Source organism: Capra hircus, chromosome 20 (assembly GCF_001704415.2).
Source record: "Capra hircus breed San Clemente chromosome 20, ASM170441v1, whole genome shotgun sequence".
In the NCBI taxonomy this organism is placed as follows: Eukaryota; Metazoa; Chordata; class Mammalia; order Artiodactyla; family Bovidae; genus Capra; species Capra hircus.
The window spans coordinates 20,160,328-20,179,424 of record NC_030827.1 but is presented as its reverse complement, the minus strand read 5'-3'; the positions used below and the strand labels follow the sequence as shown (position 1 = coordinate 20,179,424).

At 39.0% G+C, this 19,097-nt stretch overlaps 1 protein-coding gene across 5 annotated transcripts in view; it reads right to left on the bottom strand.

The window, feature by feature from the left end:
* Window positions 1–19,097, bottom strand: part of PDE4D (phosphodiesterase 4D) — a 1,264,832-nt gene that overhangs the window by 202,250 nt on the left and 1,043,485 nt on the right. For all 5 annotated transcript variants that reach the window (XM_018065509.1, XM_018065510.1, XM_005694677.3 and 2 more), the window contains one exon: window positions 5,572–5,608. In XM_018065509.1, the coding sequence (XP_017920998.1) occupies window positions 5,572–5,608 (37 nt within the window). The remainder of the gene's footprint in view (window positions 1–5,571; window positions 5,609–19,097) is intronic.

The following is a 19,097-nucleotide window of genomic DNA, read 5'->3' as shown; positions in this document are numbered from 1 at the left end:
TAGGGAAAGAGGAGAACGTTTTAGAAAAGATAATTAGGACACTGATACGGAAATTTTCGCACACAGTTGTATTGGCCTGTAAGAGGGATCAAATGTTGTTTACACACATTAATCTAAGACTTTCTTGGCTGTACCACACAGCATGAAACATCTTAGTTCCCTAACCCCTGCTCCCTGTGTTCCCTGCGGTAGAAGGGAAACGTCTTAACCACTGGACTGCTGGAAGAAGTCCCCTTTCTTAGGTATTTCTCAACATTTATTAACCAAAAAGATTCCCTGAAAATGGCAGACGAATGTGGATTTCATTAAAAAGTTAAACATCTGAACGTACTCACATAAAAGGAATGTGTACTTCTATATTAATAATTTCTGGAAAAGACTTAAAGAGGAGATTGCTTTAAAAAAAAAAGATATGGCAATGACAGGCCTGTTAAAAACTCCTGCTTGATAAAATAACCACCAAGAAGTAAATAGCTTTGAGGATGTTTTCATTTCGGATACATGTTAAGCCACTAGATGGCAATAAAACATAGACCATGAGTTGCCACAGGCCTTAGATCGGGTGGGGCGGAGGGGCTGAGGAGGGAGAAAGAACTCTTTGTCTTGGTTTTGCTTCCAGAAAAAATATTGGAGCCAAATTGTGATTATTTACAAGACAGAAAGGTCATTTTGGCAGAAAATCTCTTTCCAAGTTATGTCTGGTTAAACTATATGAACTTGCTGTCTTTGTATGCCAGCAAAGGTTGAATATTGCTAATTTTATATAGTTCAACCCAGAAGTATTTAGATTCCTAGAACATGCTACTGAAATTTATTTTAATGAAGTATAAAAAACCCAACAGGTAGAAGCAACTGAAATCTGATGATTTTCTTCTTTCTTAGAGAAAGAAACAAGGAGATCTTATTGGATTCAATGACAAGACCACAAGATTGCTATTTCTGGGAAAAGACATACAGAGGCATTTTAAAATTCAACAATGTCCCATTACCATGGGATAGTAATGTTCTACAAGGTTAATAACCACCACGTTTTTCCTAAAATTACCCTACGTGCTATAATTTCAGTAAAAGTGAAATGACTTGGCTGTTCCTACTCTGTACTTTTAAATCAAGTATATCTTGCTCAATCTGAATGAGGTGAGGGTGGGGGATACAGGATAATATCTGGACGTTTTCTGTCCTTTGTTAAACTAAAGATTCCACTTTTTTGCACACTTCCAGGGGAGGATTCTGATTCACTAAGAATTTTACAAGGCAGTCATTCATGATGCGATACAAATAACGGAAAAGGTGGGGCCAGAGGCAACCGGTTACAAAGCAGGGTTCCCTGTACTGCATCAGTGTTGTGCCTCCTTGGTGTTCCTCGGCCCCTCAAGATCTCTGACCAAAGTGAGACTTCACCCTTGGGAGGAAAAGGTCAGCTGCTAAGTGGCATCAGGTGACACGACACCATTCCTGTCAACACACTCTAAGGAAATACCCAAACCCAAAGACATCACATAAGCACAAGAGACTATTTCAAATGTAAAACAATAAAATATTTAGAGCTGTTATTTTCCTGGGGAGCAAAAAGATTCTGAACTTACAGGGGGAAACATAAGAAACTAGAAGTGGAAAAGTGTTTAGATTGAACGCCAGCAAGAATTTCTAACCCTGACAGTGTTACAGACTTGGGAACAGAATAGGGAGGGTAGTGGGGGGTCTTTGCTGAAGGTTATGTCTATGCCTGATGCTTTAGGTTCAGCTCTGTCCATCAAAGTGGAATATGACCTTGCACATCTTTTCAATTTCTCTCATAACCTAACATTTTATTCTCTTCACTTAACAGGAAACTGGCTGGGGAACAACAGGGAGGGATCCTTTCCTGCTTTGGAGATGAAGGTAAAGCATGAAGAAATGAGTTCTCAAGAAGAGGCAGACAATGAGATGGGCTTGGAAGGAGGCACTGAACAGCTGAAACAGCAGGAGACCCATTTTAAAGAAGTATGAGGAGGAAAATACACATAGGAAATCAACTCTGAATATTCACTGGAAGGACTTTCGCTGAAGTTCCAATACTTTGGCCACCAGATGTGAAGAATCAACTCATTGGGAAAGACCCTGATTCTGGGAAAGATGGAGGGCAGGAGAAAAGGGTGATGGAGGACAGGATGGTTGGATGACATCACCAACCCAATGGACATGAGTGTGAGCAAACTCCAGGAAATGCTGAAGGACAGGGAAGCCTGGTGTGCTATAGCTTATGGGTTGGAAAGAGTTGGATACAACTTAGTGACTGAACAATGGCAACAAATACACACAGGAAAATAAACTGAGAGGGGTATAAAGTAAAATGTCAGTCTTTTAGGGTTTAAAATTATAGGAACTTTTCTTTTTCTTCCTTTTACTCATATTTATTTTTTCTATGCCAAAGGTTTTATTTTGAAAGTAGTATGGCTTTTTTCATTGGAATAATCTAGTGTGAAATCAGCAACCCCAAAGCATGTTGGGAATGAGGGGAATTTTTTGGCCTATTTCAACACTTCCCTGATTGACCTGTTAAATGTCTACAGTCTTCTGTCTATTGGTGAAAGCAACTATGGTATCAGTTCAGTTGAGTTCAGTCGCTCAGTCATGTCCGACTCATTGCGACCCCATGAATCACAGCACACCAGGCCTCCCTGTCCATTACCAACTCCCAGAGTTCACTTAGACTCAAGTCCATTGTTATAGTTGACCAATAATATTGGTTTCAACTCAAGTGACAAAAACATCTTACCATTTAAGCATCATAATATTTAGCATTAAATGGTGAATACTCCAGCCTATACTAAAACTTTGAGGAGGGACTTCCCTGTAGTTCAGACGGTAAAGAATCTGTCTGCAGTGCAGGAGATACAGATTTGATTCCTGGGTCGAAAAGCAGAATGGCAACCCACTCCAGTATTCTTGCCTAGAGAAGCCATGGACAGAGGAGCCTGGCGGGCTACAGTTTGTGGGGTCGCAAAGAGTCGGACACGACTGAGCAACTAACACATACATACACAGAGCTTCTTAGATTATATACTCTAGTAAAAGGCCATTTGTGAAAGCTGTGATGAAGCCACTTAAAAAGAATCTGCAGCCTTTTGGGCAATAACTACCTTCCATAAGGTGATATCAGTCATTAAGCTAATTATAAACAAACTTTCCTAAGTAGATTCCAAGAATTATTTTCAGGCATCATATATATCCACAAATTATACAGTGTTTTTTTATTCAAAGAGCCAATTTCAAGGGTATTATTAGTAAGTATACATCCTAGTTAAACAGTTCATTGACATAGACTAAGTGATATCTTACATATTTCTCAGTATATCAATTATAATATCTACAGAAAATGTCTGATATGTAAAAGACTAGATTTCCTTAAAATTGAAGAGTGTTAATGGCAAGGTTCAAGTTGAAATTTATTGATCAATTAGCTGGAGATTAACACATACTACTTGACATATACAGATTACTTTTTTTCACATTTTATTACATATTTAAGTGTATTTTTCTTACAACAACACCTGGAGGTTTTAGTTAGAAGTAAGAATAGTGACCTAAATATACTCAGGTTGGAATGATTGTTTTTACATTTGATGATGTTTATTTATACATTATTTTACCTGATTTACTCTGTTACTCAGCTTTAGATATAAAGTTATGGTTTCTTGACAACTATCAATTAAAAGTCCTTAGCTTTGTATGATTTTATTATCACAAAATATGATGAAACATGATTGTAAATTTTTCTAACATAGATATATAATTATTAGAAAGAACTAATGACCTCCAGCAAACTTTTAAGCAAATGAGACATTAAACTTCCAAAAGGGGTGGTGGTGGTATTCTATTTTTAATAGCCTGCATTAATGAAAAATATCACTACATACTTTTCTATTTATGGACTCATGAAATTTTGATCTAAATTATAGCAATTAAAAACTTCAGGAAATTTGGGATTTCCCTTGTTGCTCAGTGGTAAAGACTCTCCCTACCAATGCAGGAGATGCAGGTTCGATCCCTGGGCTAGAAAGATCCCACATACTGCAGAGGGGCTCTCGGTAACAAAAGAAACCACTGTAGTGAGAAACCCTCACTCTGCAACTAAAGCGCAGCCCCTGCTCACCACAGCCGGAGAAAAGTCTGCACAGCAACGAAGACCCAGCATAGCCAAAAACAAATAAATATAAAATCAAAAAATGTCAGGGAATCTGAAAAAGTGTTAGAACCATACATGATTCTGCTATCCAAATACTGCCATTACTCATTTTTAAAAACAATACCTATTATGAAATTTTGGAGTTCAAAGAACCCTTGCTGATAACAACACAAAATTCACTAAGTATTTTATTTTCTAGAAATAAGCTTGGTGTTATTTCAATCTCTTGATAACCTTATGAGACAAGTAGCCTTGTGTCCTTTCACAGAGCAGAACAGGCTTGCCCATGCACACTCATTAACAGGAGTAAGTGAAAGGTTTTGGCTGGGGTCTATCTTAAACCAGCTGAGTCCCCAGTTTTACCAACTGGGAAAAAACGTCATAGAGAAGTTGGTGAGTTGCTTATGTCACTAGCGCTAGTTGTGACGTAGCCCAGCCTTGATTATGATTTTTGTAACTCTCTGGCTCATCCTTATTAACAGTCAGTGTTGACTTTAAACCGGCTTCATGTGTTCAGTCTCTCAGTTGTGTCCGACTCTGGGACCCCTTGGAGCGTAGCCCACCAGGTTCCTCTATCCATTGGGTTCTCCAGGCAAGAATATTGGAGTGGGTTGCCATTTCCTGCTCCAAACCTGCTTCATGCCCCAGGTTAAATCAGTTTTATCCCACGCCATCCCTAGCCTGCCCATACCAGTAGCTCTCAACTTTCCCTGAGAAAATACGGGGGTTTTAAAAAGCATACTGCCTGGGTCCAGATTTTTGGATTCAATTGATCAGAGGCGCAGCATGGGATAAAATCTTTCCAGGTGATTCTACTGTGTAACTAGAGTTGAGAAGCATTGGTCTATACTGAACTACTTTATATTCCAAAATTCTTTAGATTTTTTTTCACCTTCCAGTATTTCTGGGATCATGTGGTTAAAGTGTTTTCATGATTTGTATACCTAAAAGGAACACATAAACATAAATATGTCATTCAGTTAAATCTCTGGACAAATACCATGTTTAAAAGAAGAGTAAATAAAGCATCAGGCTGAATTGGAATATTGAATTTCAAGCACTAATCATGCACCTAATTATACTAAATGTAATTTAATCCATGATATAGCTTTCCTCTTCAAGTGCTTATGTCAATTAAGGAAATGTGGTCCCACTTAAGTATGTCACTTGGGCAATTTGTAATTTGAAGCAAAGATACTCTTTGGGTTTTCAGATTTATAAGAAACAGACCAATATGGACAAAGTTATATTCTCTAGCATTGCTTTCAGATTACTTGAGTGAACCACAGAATTTGTATCTGTACTTGTGTTTGATTTAGAATGAAGTTAAGAACCAGAACTAATCCCTGCCATTAAAATTTTCTGAGGACTGAGAAACCTGTCCAGCAGCAAGCTGTGCTTACCTGCGCAAAGGGAGTCACAATCAGGTCATCTCCATGTCTGAAAAAGAAACCAAATCCCATATTAGATGACACTGGTCACTCTAGGACCACTTTCAAGCCATATTAAATAATATGTTTCACATTCATAAGTCCCCAAAGAGAACTACAGTAATTCCATCCTTATTCTTCAACACATGTTCTTCTCAGTCACAAGGGTGAAGCTGTGTCTTCTGGGATGTTAACCATTGACCAGTTCCCTGAGTAAAAAGAGGGGCTTCTTGATCATCAACCAAGGCCACTGACAGTTATAAGCACACAGGATATACGACAGTAGAAATGGAGTTCCAGCAGCAGGACCTGAGTTTACTCTTGGCTGCTTATTATAGGTATTACTGAGGGGCACCCAGGAAGGAGCCAGCAATGGCAGTGAGTCCAGTGAGAGGTCCCTGGACCATCTACTGGAAGGTGCTGAGCATCACTGTGTGTGAGCCTTGGATGGGCTTGGAACTGTAGATGACACGGGGCTGCATCAGATGCTAATAAAAACCCAGTGGAACTTTTCAACTGACTCAGGTCCCAGCAGCCGTAGTTACTGGGGAATGTTACCCTGTGTGTGCTGTTGCTATAGCAACCTGAGTGACACAGTGCCGAGGATGCAGGGGCAAGGTGTCAGCATGACGTCTCTTGGACAGACGAGGAGAGGCAAGGAAAGTTGTGCAACAGTCTACTTGGAAGAAAGTGAGAAACCTATGCCCAGAGTTCTTTCGTGGCATTTCTTAGCATGAACAGTTCATGAGAAGGATTTCCAAAATCTCCACGGGATATATCTTGATATAGCTAGCTGGAGCCCTTTAATCAAAAGGGAATGGAATTATTCTACACAGAAAGCTTCAGGACATGACCCTGAGAACACTGCAGATGAACAGTTCGCTCACTTATGAACAATTCTGGAAAGGGCTTGAGTGACCTAAAACAACACTCAGGAAATATGCTTCAGCACTAGCGGCATATGGATGACGTTAGTAAACGGATTGTTACCAATAATTAGACCAGTTGTTTTGGTCATCATCGAGTTACACAGAGGTCTTCAAATTCAAAGTGTGGGAAAATAAAGCAGAAAAGGAATAGTACACGCTTTTAAGGAAATATGTGTTATTTTGCACCCTCTTCATTTCACAATTATGGTTTTGAGGGGCATCTGCTCTTTGGAGAGATTATGCAGAAAGCCAAAATTCAACTCATACAAAATCTAGATACTTTTCAAAGATACAATCTTTGCTTCCACTTTATTCTTTATAATTGCTCAATTACCAAGTTTATTTCCTAAGAACTTAGCCACCTTGACAAAGGCACAGCATCATTCAAATATTAATCCCCGGAAATAAGTCTTTTAATTTTTCACATGAATTACACTGGATTTGAATTACTCTAAACTGAAAAGCATGTGAGCATATATAAAAACACTTAATTCTATCTTTAGTTATATTTCACTCCCAAGCACTGAAAAGAATTTATTTAGAATATACAATATTTAGGGTCATTTATCAGTCTTGCTTCCCTTTCCCTGTCAAAGCATAAAGGAAGTTATAGTTTTACTGATGGAGATATTTCACTCTTTTGACTTAACTTGACCAGAAATTGTTTTTGCCACATATCTCAAGCCTGTCTCATTTTAGTCAGAGTAGAATTATTTCTAGCATTTCAGGGGCAAATGTCCTTAATAAATAGCTAATCTTTTCTTTTCAAAATTATGTAAGGTTTAAGTTATCTCTGAATATATAATGAATGTATAATTTTTGAAAAAATCTTTGTCTAAGTCTTTGTCAGTCACCTGCTCTGGTTAACATGAGCTGAACCAGAGTCACCCCCTCTGGTCCCTGGGCCTGGGGCAGCCTCTCTCCTTCCTCAAAGACAAAGCCTGCTGAGTTCTGAGCCAGCGCTACTGGAAGCCGGGGAATGTGAGGCTCTGCTGCTGCTGTTGCTAAGTCGCTTCAGTCGTGTCCGACTCTGTGCGACCCCGTGGACTGCAGCCCACCAGGCTCCTCCGTCCACGGGATTTTCCAGGTGAGAGTACTGGAGTGGGGTGCCATTGCCTTCTCCTGTAACTGCATAGTGATACACCAATTCAACTTACTGCTATGGGGGAAAAACACCATTTAATGAGACATGAAGACAAAGCACAGACCCGACTAAGGGCACACACGCTGTGGACCACAGCACGGCTAAGACCAGAGCAAGTGGGGTGACGGGGGAGGGGAGATGGATGGGTCAACTACAGCCTCGGGGGCGGGGGAGGGGTCTGGATTGATGACAACTAAGCAGACAACAGGATGAGGCAGGAAATCTAAACCAATGATGAAAGCTCAGCAGGGCCCTATTGAATATTCTTTTTCCAGAGAGGAACCACCACAGTCAAGAACTACTCCCAGAGAGATGGTACAAGGAGGGAGGTGGGAGGGGGGTTCAGGATGGGGAACATGTGTACACCCGTGGCGGATTCATGTTGATGTATGGCAAAACCAATACAATATTGTAAAGTAATTAGCCTCCAAAAAAAAAAAAAAAAAAAGACAGTCACATTAAAAAAATAATAAAAATTAAAAAAAAAAGAAATACTCCCTATGACTTTGGCCATCCTTCTGCTACGATTGCAGTATTTACTATAGCGCTTTATTTCCTACCCTCATTATTTCTGTAATAAGCCAGTAAAAAAAAAATTAAAAATTAAAATAAATAAATAAATAAAATTTTAAAAAAAGAAGCCAGCAACACTGACAAGAAACCGAAAGAGAGAAATCAAAAAGCAAAGCCTCCCAGAGACTTGACTGGGATCCATAAACTATTCAAGTACTTAAATGAGGAAAAGCCTCTTGCCTTTCTTAACAAATTAAGTTCAACCAACAGCAGCACCCGAAAACAGAGCTTTGTAAACTAGTTCATTTCAAGGTTGCGTGTGAAACACAAGTGCCAATGACCTTTCCACACTTTATTATGACCAACCCAGCAGGAAAAGGAGATGCAGTTAATTAGAAGAAAGTTTATACTTTACTGAGTGAAGACTTCTAATCCTACAAAGCTAAAAAGGATTAGCGGCCACAAAGTACCTGCTGCTTCTGAGTATCATGCATCGCAAATTTCAGGATGATACGTGGCTGGATGAACTAGTGCTTTGAAGAGGGGCCACGGGCTGAGGCTTACTTTCTGAATATTGTGTAAACTTTTTGATCTTCCACGCTTCACTGTCTCTGGCTATAAAACCAGAAAGTCGTTCTCCTCTGGAGTTTGTCAATAGGATTAGGGAATTGATAAACATGCAGACAACAGTATTTTGAAATCCTAGTGTCTTTCTTCATTTAGACTTGAAACTATCACCTACGCATTGTCACCCTTGACCCTCCTCTTTTAGAATTAGAAGCTAATTAGAGAACAAGTATGTTCTTGTTTTTAATGTGTATATTAAAATGTTTCTGGGAGCCCCAAAATAAAAAGTGCATAAAAAAGCTTCTGGGAACCCTATTTGACAACACCCAAGAATTAGCCACAGGAGGAACTTTCTATTCACCACTCTTTATTCCCATGTTCACAGAAGTACAGACATAGAAAACAAACAAACAAATACATAATAAAATATACCTGATCTGTTAAAAAGCTAATATATACATATACCAAATATAAGACTCATATGAACTATAGAAACTTTGGGAAATACAATAAGACCTTGAGTCACCCAAAGATAACTGTTGATAACACTTTCCTTCTGGATATGTGAGCAAATGTATGTTACATAGGATTTTTATAGATACATGATTTCTTACATAGTTAGAATCCTACTCTAATTCCACTTTATATCTTGTTTTTAACACTAAACCCGTTGAATCATGAACAGTTTTACATACCTTTATACCTTTTTTTCATTTAGCAAAGTGTTTTATTCAAAAGCTTCTCAGCACCAACTAGCTGTCAGAAAGAATGGATGATATCCGCCTTTTTGTGCCCACCCCACTCCCAATTCCAGAGGCAGAAGTTGAACCATCTGGCGAGAGGTCCTTCTAATGATTATAATTCAGATCATGCTAAGGTTTTGGTTGTTCTTTCATTTGCTCTCTCTAACCCTCTACTTAACCATGACTCAAGAAGGGTGCCCTAATACTTGAGCTCTCAAAACTGCACGCTGCCTGACAGGGTCACTGTCCCTCCTGGGCATCAGTCAATGAATTCAGTTTTTTTCAAGGTAATTCTATGTGCCTCCAACAGCCAGGAATGGGAGGTTGATCAAAACCGACATGATTGCGTCCAATTGTTTTGAACCATGGGAAATGCCTTTATACTTTTAAATGGGACTTCCCCGATGGCTAGGAGACATGGGTTCGAGCCCTGAGTCAGGAAGATCTCTGGAGGAGGAAATGACAACCCATTCCAGTATTCTTGCCTGAAAAATCCCATGGACAGGGTACCCTGGTGGACTACGGTCTAAAAAGGTCACAGGGAGTCTGACACGACTGAGTGACTAAGCACACATACTTTTTAAATGGGCTTTCCAGGTGGCTCAGTGGTAAAGAATCTGCCTGCCAATAGAGGAGGTGCAGGAGATCCCCCGGAAGAGGAAATGGCAACACACTCCAGTATACTTGCCTGGGAAATCCCACGGACAGAGGAGCATGGTGGGCTACAGTCCATGGGGTCACAGAGTTGGACCCGACTGACACACAGGCATACTTTTAAATAATTTCTGATGACTGTAGCCTATGTTTAGTAATCTCTAAACTTTTCAAGCAGGTGTCTATCTAAATGCATTGAAATGTAACTGCTAATTCTATCTTAAAATAGATTCTAATAATTATATGAATTACTCAAATGTATTTTAGTTCATTCATTCCTTTAAAAACAACCTAGTAAAAATAAATGCTTATTTTGATAAAATGTTCATAAGACAAAGCCAAATATTAAAATACTACTTGAGAAATAGTGTTCATTGCGTACTAATTAAAGGTGATGCTGAATATTTCATGTTGTTCCCCTTTTTAAAAAATTGAAGTATAGCTGATTTATGTCAGATCAGTTTTAGGCGGACAGCACAGTGTGTTGCTACCCTTTTTAATTAAAATCATGAAACTATGGTTTCAGGCAGTAAAAATATTCTGAAAACTTGGCAACTAAGACTTTTTGTGAAACCAAATCATATCTTTCCATAGGTATCATTTTCAAATGAATTGCTTTTCCAAAAAAATTATGTTGCCCTCTGAGAAAATATGAATGCCTCATTTAAGAATATAACAAATCTTTTAAAATTACTTATGAAGGAGGTATTATGGATTCCATAAAGTCCTAGTAGACACAATACTACTGAAACAAAATAACAACAAAAACAAAGAAAAACTCTTCTTCACTGTCTATCAGATTCACCTGAAAATATGGTTTCTCTGCCTTGTTTCGCCCTTTAGTTTACAACTAGCTTCACTGTAAGTAATAATAATAATAAAAAAAAGACTAGTACTTCCACTATGGGACCCCAGGGACTGAAGTTCCTATAACATGAAGCCAACATCAGCCATACCTGAAAGAAACCTTCTCTGTTGCTACTGGCCACTTAGAATTAAGGTAACCCATTTAACACAAAAGCATGGTCAAAATCACAACTACCAAGACTTGAATTTTGGCAGGAATGTCCAGGAACATTTGAGTGAAGACTAAAAATAATGTAAGTTACTACAAGATCAAAATTAAAGCAACTCAGTACTATGTGCAGCAGTATGATTCAATCTGAATTTTTTCAGTATCAAATTCTAAGCCATTTGTGCATGTCTGTATACATAGTTTCAGTGGGTTTTCTATAATTCTGACCATAGTTATCAGTCATCAAGCTGAAATGTTAACCCTCACTTGAAAATCAACTTTGCATTTAAAACCCATTCTTTTCCTTAGAACCAAAAAGGAAAAACTCCAAATGGAGAAACGGAATTACAGCCCTTTCCTCAATTTTAACAGACAAATGAGCTAATACCTATTCTATGAAAACAGGTGTGTGAGAACATCCAAGTTTTTAACTTTATGAGGAAACAGCTTATGTACTTTTAACCCTTTCTTTTGGCCTAGAATTGTAATTTCCTAATAGACTTGAATAGTAACAAACTAACCTCCTTTCCATGAATGTTCAGCAAAATCACTCAATGTTTGTTGGTTTCAGCACTGGGGGCCCTTTTAATATGTTCCTATAATTTTTTCTTAAATGGGCTGTCAGTATAATTACTTTGAAAAATCAGAGTACAAATATCCAACAAACTGATAAATAATAGTAATAATAATTTCAAACAATTATAATTATTATAAAAGAATATGTGTGCTCAGTCGCTCAGTTGTGTCTGACTCCACACCCCATGGGCTGTACCCTGGCTGGCTCCTCTGTCCACAGGATTTCCCAGGCAACAGTACTGGAGTGGGTTGCCATTTCCTTCTCCAGGGGATCTTCCTGACCCAGGGATCAACGGGCTTCTCCTGCATCTCCTGCATTGGCAGGAAGATTCTTTACCACTGAGCCACCTGGGAATTCCCTATAAAATAATAATGGTAATTAATATTTATCAAAGGATTACTATGCACTAGGCACTATGCAAAAGAACATTACACTGATTATCCCATATTAGGTATTTTTTTTTTTTTTTTTAGATTAGGGACGGGAGGCCTAAGAAGGACAAAAAAATCAAATGCCCATGGCATGATGGGGCCAGCATTCAAACACAGGCAGTGGGACTCTTGATGGGCCTGTGCTTAAACACTGTGCAATTTGGCATCAGTAGTGGCATTTATCAATGCCAAAAGCACATTCCAAAAAATCCCTAATCTCTAGCACATTTTTCATTTTATGAAGCTGATATATACCATAAAGACAACAAATGGAACAATTAATGTAAAAATGCAGAACAAATCAAAACAAATCACTAAAATGACTCACGAAACAGTCTCTACCCATCTACTGATTTTCATGTCCTTCTTCCCTAAACTAAAATAATAAGATGAAATCAAACAATTGTTGGTTTCCTACTGAGGTGATAATTCTGCCTGAGAGTTCAATATCATACATTCATATTCAGAGTGCAGCTAAATTACATGCCTGTCATATGTAACAAATGTCTCAGGAGATGGCATTTATGTGCATATGCATGCATATGTAAATACCCACATATAAATAAATTTATGAATACATTGTGTGTGCATTTGAGTCCAATCCTAGGGAAAGTATTTTGATTTTCTGCCTCTGTATTTCAAATAAGGGAGGATAAAATTATTGTGGAGGAAAAGGTGCATCCTTATTAGTATAAGGAGAATTTACTATCTTATTTTGTCTGTACCACTCAATGTAAAAACCCTTCAAACACCATCTGCTCTGCAAATTTTCATTTTAAGGTATATTTCCTAAGATTAAAAGCATATAATGTCAATGCAAGGTCATCAATTGTAACAGATGTACATAACACTCTGGTAGCGGACAGAAAGTATATGAGTAATCTCTATGCTTTCCTCTTAATTTTGCTGTGAAACTAAAAATTCTGCCCAAAGTAAAATATTTTAGAAAAATAAATAAGTTATATCCTATAACTTTAGAAAGGAAAGTTATATATCAAAGTCAGACATTGAAAGCTATTTAGTCTTAAAAAATTTAAATCATTTGCTCACTGCTTACTCACATTTTAAGAATTAAGGTCTGGCCTGATATTTGACGAAAAACATTCTTAAAACAAAACCCTTCATTTTTTGGCCCATGTATGCTCATACCACATGCATTGATAAGAAAGCAAATGAAACTGGAGCTAATGCAACATAAGCAAAAATTCTCTAGTCTGAAGTGTAATCTCTTCTTTTTTGTCATAAGACAAAATTTAAGGCTTCATTAGAGAATACACATGATACCAATAAATGGCCTCAAATTTGTTAAATGATGGCATGAAAGATGATCCACTGTCAAAATTATATAGCAAAAGGTTTTCTAGATGTAAGAAGTTAAAAGTGATTTGCGGACATAGAGACACTCTCTAAGCCTATTTACTTTGTGTAATAAAAGCCAATGAGAGAAAGGGATCCTTCTAGGCATGTGAAGGCACAAATCATTGTCGTGTAATGGTGATGCCTGACCTCCATGGAGGGAGAAGGAGGACAGGAAAGGGTTGAGTACACAGCAAGCTTTCAGAAGCGTCCTCACTCCGATGTAGGAACAGGTTCTTTCCTAGTTTATCTCATTTGACAGGCCTGTTCTTAACGTCAGTGGCCCTGCCCGCTTGGTTTTTCTCCAAGATGGGTTCCCAGGGAAAATATTTATGGGTAGCAAGAACAACAATTTTTTAAGAGCTGCATGAGGTAAAACAATTCCGTAGATTAAAAGAAAGTAAAAGTGAAGTCGCTCAGTCATGCCCGACTCTTTGCGACCCCATGGACTGTAGTCTACCAGGCTTCCCAGTCCATGGGATTTTCCAGGCGAGAGTACTGGAGTGGGTTGCCATTAAGAAGAGGCATGAGAGTAGGACGCTTTCTGTGCAACTACTATGCACCAGATCATGCTTTACCGACCCATGGAATTTAATTCTGATGCCTCTGCATTAAATGGATGCTCATATTCCCATCCTAAGATAAAGAACTGGGTTCAGAGAACTTGAGTAACTCACTGGTGGTCATGCCCTTGGCAAGTGGCAGAATTCAGTGGTTTCCAAAAATGCCAGGCTGAGACCTGGTTCTTGCCCAACAGAATGTTCACTGGCCTTTGTGAAGAAGAGAATAAACATGAACCAAGGAGTGAGGTTTTTTAAAAAAGATACATTAAAAAAAGAGAAGCTAACTGTACTCCTTTCGAAGACTCATTTATTTTCAGAATATGTGCCACTCTCTTTATAAAAAAAATCAAGTGAAATGCCTTTGGAAAATAAAATGATTGTGTATATCGATGGGAATTTCCTTGTTAAATAAATTAAGTCATTTATCTGACAAAGTAAGTACTTAGTAACCCAGTGTCAGTCCCCAGATGGTTTCTGAAGTTTTATTGAGTCATGAACTCCCAAGGCATGAAAATGAGCAGTGGAGCTGGATTTAAACCCAAGCTTTAAATACTGTTTCACCTCTACTGCACCATGCTGCTTTCTGCATGCACAAATAGATTCAGACTCTTCTGAAGCCCCATAGAAGTCCATATTCTAGATTCTAGAACAGCACGGTGTTTGCAGCGGTGGAAATGTTTTCTTTCTGTGCTAAGTTCGTATCTACCAGCCACAGTGGCTACTTAGGGCTCAAAATGCAGCTAGGGCAACTGAGGAACTGAAGGCCACTTTTACTGAATTTTAATTAATTTAAATTAAGAGAAATCTGTCACCTGTGGTTAGTGAGTTATCATCTCAACTGGTGCAGCTCTTGAGCAATTTTTACAAAACTTCAATTACAAATTTTCCAAGGAAGACAATGTTTTATATAACCAAAAAAGAGTCTACTCTAAGCTTAAGGGCAAAAAAGCACTGATATATTAACATAACAGAAATTTTTGATTATTTGGCAAAGAGCCTAAGTGGAAAGATCTGCCCAAAGGCCCATCAAGATTTTACACCCCTGAAAGGGAAATAAAGATTTCAGTTCAACTGCTTTAATTTTTCTATTCTCACCTAGGGGCTACTGTACCTGCCAGCAAATGCCAAATGAGTGGTCCAGCAGCAGCTGTTGGTTGATATCACTATGTTCAAGGTCAAGATACCTGGATTCCAATTCACGTTGTGCATGTGTGTGTGTGTGCATGCTGAAAAGACACACTTTTGAGCAGAATTTTGTGATTTCTAAAAGTGAGCTAATGATACTTTCTCGTTTCCTTATATGATTGTTTTGAGGATCAAGTACTGAACTTCATGGGAGAATGCTTTGGCAACTATAAAGATTATACAGATGCTGCTGCTGCTGCTAAGTCGCTTCAGTCGTGTCCGACCCTGTGCAACCCCATAGATGGCAGCCCACCAGGCTCCCCCGTCCCTGGGATTCTCCAGGCAAGAACACTGAGTGGGTTGCCATTTCCTTCTCCAATGCAAGAAAGTGAAAAGTGAAAGTGAAGTCGCTCAGTCGTGCCCGACTCTTTGCGACCCCATGGACCACAGCCTACCAGGCTCCTCTGTCCACGGATTTTCCAGGCAAGAGTACTGGAGTGGGTTGCCTTTGCCTTCTCCATACAAATGTCAGGCAAGTGTAAGAATAAATTCTTATACACAGTTCAGTTCAGTCACTGAGTCGTGTACGACTCTTTGCGACCTCATGGATTGCAGAATGCCAGGCTTCCCTGTCCATCACCAACTCCTGGAGTTTACTCAAACTCATGTCTATTGAGTCAGTGATGCCATCCAACCATCTCATCCTCTGCTGTCCCGTTCTCCTCTCGCCTTCAATCTTTCCCAGCATCAGGGTCTTTTCAAACGAGTCAGCTCTTCACATCAGGTGGCCAAAATACTGGAGTTTCAGCTTCAACATCAGCCCTTCTAATGAATATTCAGGGCTGATTTCCTTTAGGATGGACTGGTTGGATCTCCTTGGAGTCTAAGGAACTCTCAAGAGTCTTCTCCAACACCACAGTTCAAAAGCATCAATTCTTTGGTGCTCAGCTTTCTTTATAGTTCAACTCTCACAGCCCATAAATGACTACTGGAAAAACCATAGTCGTAACTAGACGGACATACACATCACTTCTCAAAGAGTCTGCTGACACTAGAAATCACGAAGAGTGAAATATGGTAAACCTTGTAAAAATCCTGAACTTAAACTGATAGCTTTGAGGTTCGTTTGTGAACCTTTATGGCACACTTTCACCACTCGTAGAGTGCTCCTGTGTCTGGAGAGCCGGGTTATAGGCAAGCTGTCTGTCTGGGAAATATCAGGTTTCTTTCCTAGAGAAATACTACAGATGGGCTGCCTGTGTGCCAAGCTGCTCAGTCGTGTCCGACTCTTCATGACCCCATGGACTGTAGTCCGCTAGGCTCCTCCGTCTACAGGATTCTCTAGGCAAGAATACTGGAGTGGCTTGCCATGTCCTCCTTCAGGGCATCTTCCTGACCCAGTGATCAAACTCATGTCTCTTACGTCTCCTGTGTTGGCAGGTGAGTACTTTAGCACTAGTACCACCTGGGAAGCCCATAAGATGAGCTACCTTCAAACAAATATAAGACAAACAAACAAGAAACACCAAAAAACAGTGAAACATGTAGGAAATTGTACCTACTCTCTATAGTAGGCGGGAGAAATGAATGGGGACTCAATATACTGAAGATAAATAATGAACATTAAAAGACGTAAAACAAAAGTATGTTGCTAACACATGGACTTAACTCTGTGATTCGTTTGCAAAAGAGCTCTTTTACCAACTGCCTTCTTCTTTTTAGTTTCTGTAAAAATAAACTCATAATTGAAAATAATAATGACTGAATGAAGGTTTTACCAGAAAAAAAAAATTACCACATAGACCTTTAGATAACATATAAACCATAATGCTTGTTTTCTGATTTTTCTGGCAAAAAGGCAAAAATGAAACAAAGGAACAAAAAAATAAGCAGCCAAATAAAATGGCCCTGATGCACAGAACAAATTCAGTCTGAAATTCTCTAAGTCCCAAAGGAAAAGTCAATGTGGAGGCACAGAAACATGAGATCTGTTTGCAACCCTGTTCTCCCTGGAAAGAAGACTGGGAGCTAAGAGGACTTGGCCTTGGGACCATTCATAACGTTTCCTGACAGACGACGTCAGGCACTGAACTGCTTTAATGATCTCTTGTCACAGTGCAGACTCCCACATTTGCAGATATGCCAACAGATGTCCTTTTTTATTCTGCTTTTATCTTCTCTACTTCCATGGACAGTCTGTAGCGGTTAAGGTCCTAAATATGTCTAGGGGTTAGCTATCCAGAGTATGTGTGCTTAGTCACTCTTTCATGTCCGACTCTTTGCAACCCCATGGACTGTAGTCCACCAGGCTCCTCTGTTCATGGGATTTTCCAGGCAAGAATACTGGAATGGGTTGCCTTTTTCTTGGCCAGGGAATCTTCCTGACCCAGAAATCAAACCCATGTTTCCTGTGTTTCCTGCATTGATTTTTCAGCAGGTAGATTTTTTTTACCACTGAGCCATGTCAATGACAACTAAGTTTTATTTATCCAAGATTAAGAAAACCCTGAAGTCTTAAGACAATGAATGGAAAGCTGACACAAAAGTCAGAGAAATCTCAACAGGCAGATGGAATAATTGGGGATAGTTCTTCAGTGAATCTATACCTCAAGCACGCCACAAAGTGCTAGGAATCTGATAACAAAGCCCAGTGTTCGATATTCCTGACTTTTTTTTCTGAAGAAAAACCATCAATCTGGTTGAAGGCTCTTTATTTCCTATTTGTAATAGCATATTTTAAAATTTCATCTTAGAGGGATTTAGTGAGAACGACTTAATAATAATCCCTAGTATATTTTATCTCATGAAGCACATCATATAATGTTTCAATAGTGTGAGTATGTTTCCTTATATGGTGCATAAAACTGTACAGATGGCATTGAGAACAACTCACTAAGGATCTAAGACTGACAAACAAGATCAATATTTAAAGGAAATGATGTGTAAATGGAAATAGGAATTTATACAGGAATCTCAATAACGACTGGGTAAGTCTGCTTTTCTATCTGAGTAAGAATCTAGACTTTTTTTCATGACAAGAATATATGATCCAAACAAAATTCTTTGACTTGTTGTCATGGATCTATGGTATCTTCAAGCAATACCCAGTCATGGAATAGGTACAGTCAATATTTGCTGAATGAGTAAAAGCATGAAACTCTCATTCAAAAATGCAGCCAGTTATTAATAATACCTTTATTTAAAATGTGGTAAAAGACACAGATTGGAGAAGGCAATGGCACCCCACTCCAGTACGCTTGCCTAGGAAATCCCATGGACGGAGGAGGCTGGTAGGCTATACAGTCCATGGGGTTGCAAAGAGTTGGAAACGACTAAGCGACTTCACTTTCACTTTTCACTTTCATGCATTGGAGAAGGAAATGGCAACCCACTCCAGTGTTCTTGCCTGGAGAATCCCAGGGACGGGGGAGCCTGGTGGGCTGCCGTCTAGGGAGTCGCACAGAGTCGGACACGACTGAAGTGACTGCAGCAGCAGCAAAAGACACAGATTGGTTACCTCCGTTAGAAATCAAATTTCTTCTTTCCCCTGATCTATCCACTTCATTCCCACAACTCACTGTCAAGATTTAAAGTTCAGGAAATTGTAATTTTACAATACTAGAGAGTGGTTTTGATTTTAGTTTTCTTTAGCTGGAATCAAGATGGTTAGGAGAAATATCAATAACCTCAGCTATGCAGATGACACCACCCTTATGGCAGAAAGTAAAGAGGAACTAAAAAGCCTCTTGATGAAAGTGAAAGAGGAGAGTGAAAAAGTTGGCTTAAAGCTCAACATTCAGAAAATGAAGATGATGGCATCTGGTCCCATCACTTCATGGGAAATAGGTGGGGAAACAGTGGAAACAGTGGCTGACTTTATTT